This window comes from Mandrillus leucophaeus, unplaced genomic scaffold (assembly GCF_000951045.1).
Source record: "Mandrillus leucophaeus isolate KB7577 unplaced genomic scaffold, Mleu.le_1.0 Scaffold266, whole genome shotgun sequence".
Classification (NCBI taxonomy): Eukaryota; Metazoa; Chordata; class Mammalia; order Primates; family Cercopithecidae; genus Mandrillus; species Mandrillus leucophaeus.
This window is the reverse complement of record NW_012102765.1, coordinates 2841758-2845862: the sequence shown is the minus strand read 5'-3', so window position 1 is coordinate 2845862 and position 4105 is coordinate 2841758. Positions and strand designations below refer to the sequence as shown.

Here is a 4105-nt window from a genome sequence, read left to right as displayed (position 1 = left end):
ATTTCATAAGCCCCTACCAGCTTTCCAGCTAGAGAAATGCTTACATCTATATATTTAGGTCTTCACATATAAAGAAAATGGAAAAAGTCAAAATCAATTCGCTATCATTTATAATGAAAGGAAAGAAGACTAAGGATGGTGTTTATGTGGGTGTGGAGAGAGGCAAAGAGACAGAACCAACACTAATTACTGCTAAACAAAAAAAGAGAAAGGAAGGAAGATGGGGAGGGAGGGGGCAAAAATCTCGTTCCATGCTCCACACAGTTCTCTCAAGTCTACAGGCTGAGGTCGTCGGAGCCCAGACAATCTCAGCAGGTAAGAAGATTCTAGGCCCACTAGACTTCCTTCCACTTTACACTGAATTGAATAAAATCATAAAAAGGGGTTTTGCCACCTGGGATGTAGAGCAGAACATAATTACATTTAGTCTTCTTGGGACAGTGTTTCAATGGGATAAGTCAGCTCCCATTTAACCTCATACATAACGACACAAAGAAAGACCTTCCACGGCGCACAAGGTGTATAAACAAAGAGAAACCATATCTTTCTGGGCAAAATTGTTTTTCTGGATTGTTTATTATGTTTAATCAGCACTGTGGAAAATGCAACAATATCTGTTCATGGACTTGAGAACCCCGGAGCGGGAACAGCAGGTGCTGATGTGGGGACAAGAAAGGAGGAGGATCTGGACAGCGGCCATAGGGGAGGCGAGTATGAGGAGCCAGGAGTGGGGGCCCTGGGCTGCCCCAGACAGAGACATGCGGGCATCCCGGTGGGGTCTTTGGCGGCTCACAGGACAATGACAGTGGAGGTCTGCTCCCTAGAGGGTGAGGGGGGCACCGAATTCTCCCCTAGTAGTCTCTTCTCTGATCCTTCCTCATTCTGGGAAAAAAAAGAAAAAAGAAATCCTTTGGGGAAAAGGATGCAGGCAGAGTTAGCATCATAGAACTCAGAAAGCAGAAAGAGGAAAGGAGGAGGGAAAGGAAAAGGTGACAGGAAACACAGATTAGGCAAAAAAAAAAAAAAAAAAAACAAGGTGACAGAGGAAGGGGAGTGGGACGAACACTTGGGACAGGGCAGAGGGGAGAGTGGGGAGATCAGAGCAGAGGAGGGCGCAGAGAGGCACAGGGCAGCGAGAGTTGGCCCAGGACCATGGTGATGGCCACATTCCCCGACAGCAAAGGGGAGAGTTGCATATGGAAAGAAGCTGAGGGGGACCAGCCAAGCCTCAGGTTCGGGTGCCCCTGACCCTGCACTCCTACCTGCACTCCTACTCACCACCCAGACTCACACTGTCCAGCGGCCCCTGCCCGACAACTCACCAGGGGCTGGGAGCTCTGGCCACACAAGTTTCGAAGATTCACTCCCAAGGAAGCCAAGGACACAATGACTTTCAAGACACAGACAGCCAGGAACAGGGCACGGATTGCTGTGAACAACTTCTGGAGATAAGGGAAAAACAAAGATAGTCAGGTATCAGCTACTCCAATGCTGCCACATCACTACCCTCTCCACCCACCCAGGCACTGACTCTATCCAGCTTGCTGCTCCCACCACAGCTGACTGTGTTTCCAGCCACAGCTTCCATCCCACTGGCTTGTCTGCAGAGTGACCTTATCACTCCCTGTCAAGAAGTGGAAACTATTCCTTCAATCCCTAGAATCTGGAAGGGCCTAGGACTGCTTTGGCCACAGTGAAAGTGACACTATCCAGTGACAGGGTAGCCCTTAGCTGGTCTGGCAGCTTCTACTTTCTGTCTCCTGAAATGCTTGCAACTAGGGTGCTCCCCATTGGAATCCAGTTTCTGTGCTATGAGAAGCCCAAGCCACGTGGAGAAGCGATCGCTGGCTCTTGCTGACAGCCCCCACTGAACTCTGGACCATGCAGCTGCATCATCTCAGACCCCCAGCCTCGGCGAGCACTTGGATAACTTCACCCCCGTCTGACTGTAACTGCATGAGAAAACCCGTGAGTGAGGATGGCTCGTCTGAATCCAGCCAACTCACAGCACCGTGAGAAATAATAAGTTGTAATTTTAAGCCACTACATTTTGGGGTGGTTTTTAATTCAGTAATGGAAAACTGGGATACCGACACACCAGAAAAGCCACAAGAGTGGCCCACTATCTCCTCTCTGAAATGTCTCCTCTTTGTTCCTCATCCCCTTTGATTCAGAGGATCTTCATATCATGAGGTCTGAGAAATGTCTGCAGCTTACATTAAAACCTCCTGAATGAAAGACTCAGCATGAGGTCCAAGCTTAAAGAGCCTACATCTCTCTCCTCCAGCGCCCCCAGCTCCCTGGGAACAAAGAGCTGTGATGGGTCCCCAAAGACTGGACTCCTCCTGCTCACCCTCAGCATCTGCATGTAAGCTCTACACTTCTCCTTCTGCCATTGGTTCTCTTGTCTTTGCCATCTGTACCCAGTGGTAGGGATGACGACGTCCGAGGGATCACACACGGTGTCAATGTATAAAAAGGGTTCAGTTTGCCAGATGAAGCTATTCACGCAGAGGACAACAGCAGCCATAGCTGTAGCAAAGCCTGCCAGGGTGAGCAGGATGGATACATAGCCCTGGAAGAGAAAGAGGGTCAAGACGCAGGCTCCTTCAATCAGTGGAAGAGTCATGAGGTCCCTGCCTCAAAGCCATCTCCTCTTCCCCAGCCCCTGTCCAGGAAACCCTCTCCTCCCCTCCAAGAAAGACCCCAAGATATTGGCAACCAAAGGGCAGAAGACAGGTAATGGAGCAGAACTCAGGAGTGGGTCAGTGAACAAGGTGGAGGAGAAAGGGTGTCCAAGACTCACAGCAAGTTTGCCCGGGTGCTTCTCATGGACAATGGCCCCAGCTCCTGCTGCGATCGCCTGAAAAGAGACACCAGAAAAAGGCCTCCAGTTGACTCTTCTGAATTGGTCTATCATCACCCTCCCACCAGCAGTTCCCAGAACAGCCAATGTGAAGCAGGATCCCAGGGAAAGACAAAGAACTCTGCCACAGAGACAGGACTCCACCTACACCTGCCCCACCTCTCCCACCTGTCTTCAAGAGAAAAAGGGAAGTGACAGGGTCTCAGCTACACCCTAGGGCAGCTTCCTCATGGCCAAAGGCCATTTGGCCCCAGAGGCTTTGGTTGCTTCCCCAGAGCCCCAACCCAGATCTATAAGCACCTTCTTGCCCATCACAACTTGCCTCCCTCCGGGCTCACAGCCTGTTCCTTACTCACCACAGACCCCGCCCAGAAGGCACAGCCTGAGGCACGCAGCACAGTCCAGGGCCCCAAGCAGAAACACACTCCAAGAGCACAACTCACAACCCCCAGCAATATCTGAGTCACCTGCAAGACAGAATGAGAAACCAGACCCCTTCCTGTGAGCCCACGTGTCCCAGCTGCCCTGGGAGCAGCTGCCTGGCTCCTATCTAGGTGGCTCTCCTCTCCTTTTCCTCTGCCTTAACCTCTCTACAGCTCTGATTCTGGAAGGTTCTGTCTCCTTAAAATCCATGAAGCAGCACTGGCCTGGGTCTCCCCTCACCTTTCTCATAGGCTTGGCTATTTATCCTTCATCACTTTTCCCCAACTTCAACACTTTCTCATCCCACTGAAGATTCCCACTTTTTCCCCCTATTCTCCTTCAGAGGTCCCATTGTCCCATCCAAATCCCCAGCCTGACCTGAGCTTCTGGCCTATCCTTTCTCTTCAGATCCAAACACACACTCTTGAGGGCTCTGTGGCAGACACAAAGATGTGCTGCTAAGACCCCCTTCAAGAAAGGGCTTGTTTGATTGCTGACAGCCTACAGTTGTCAGCTCCTTGAGGGTCACCCTAATTTTTCAAGCTGAAGACACATGCTGAGGAGGGTCCCTCCAGCCAATGACTAAGCAAGACAGTGGCTCAAAGGCCATCTCCACCCAGTATGGAACTCCTGCAGTGGGCAGCCTTTGCCTGGAAGCTCCCCACTGGCCTGGCAGAGTCTGCATTGCAGCCTTATGGTTCCTCCTACCCAATCCTGCTCCCCCTCTTTTCATTCCATAGGTGTCATACCCCAAAAAGCCATTCACACACCCAACTCCAACTCAGAAGAGAATTCCTCTTCTTCCTGGAAAACCCA

At 50.9% G+C, this 4105-nt stretch overlaps 1 protein-coding gene across 4 annotated transcripts in view; it reads right to left on the bottom strand.

The window, feature by feature from the left end:
- Positions 1-544: 544 nt before the first annotated feature.
- The window catches only part of TMEM176B (transmembrane protein 176B), a 9765-nt gene continuing 6204 nt past the window's right edge, over positions 545-4105 (bottom strand). For 3 of the 4 annotated variants that reach the window (XM_011984360.1, XM_011984361.1, XM_011984359.1), the window contains 5 exons: positions 3223-3333; positions 2807-2863; positions 2354-2575; positions 1323-1442; positions 545-882 (listed from right to left, as the gene is read on the bottom strand). In XM_011984360.1, the coding sequence (XP_011839750.1) occupies positions 790-882; positions 1323-1442; positions 2354-2575; positions 2807-2863; positions 3223-3333 (603 nt within the window). In that variant the 3' untranslated portion in view covers positions 545-789. The remainder of the gene's footprint in view (positions 883-1322; positions 1443-2353; positions 2576-2806; positions 2864-3222; positions 3334-4105) is intronic. The other variant, XM_011984362.1, reaches the window with a different exon arrangement.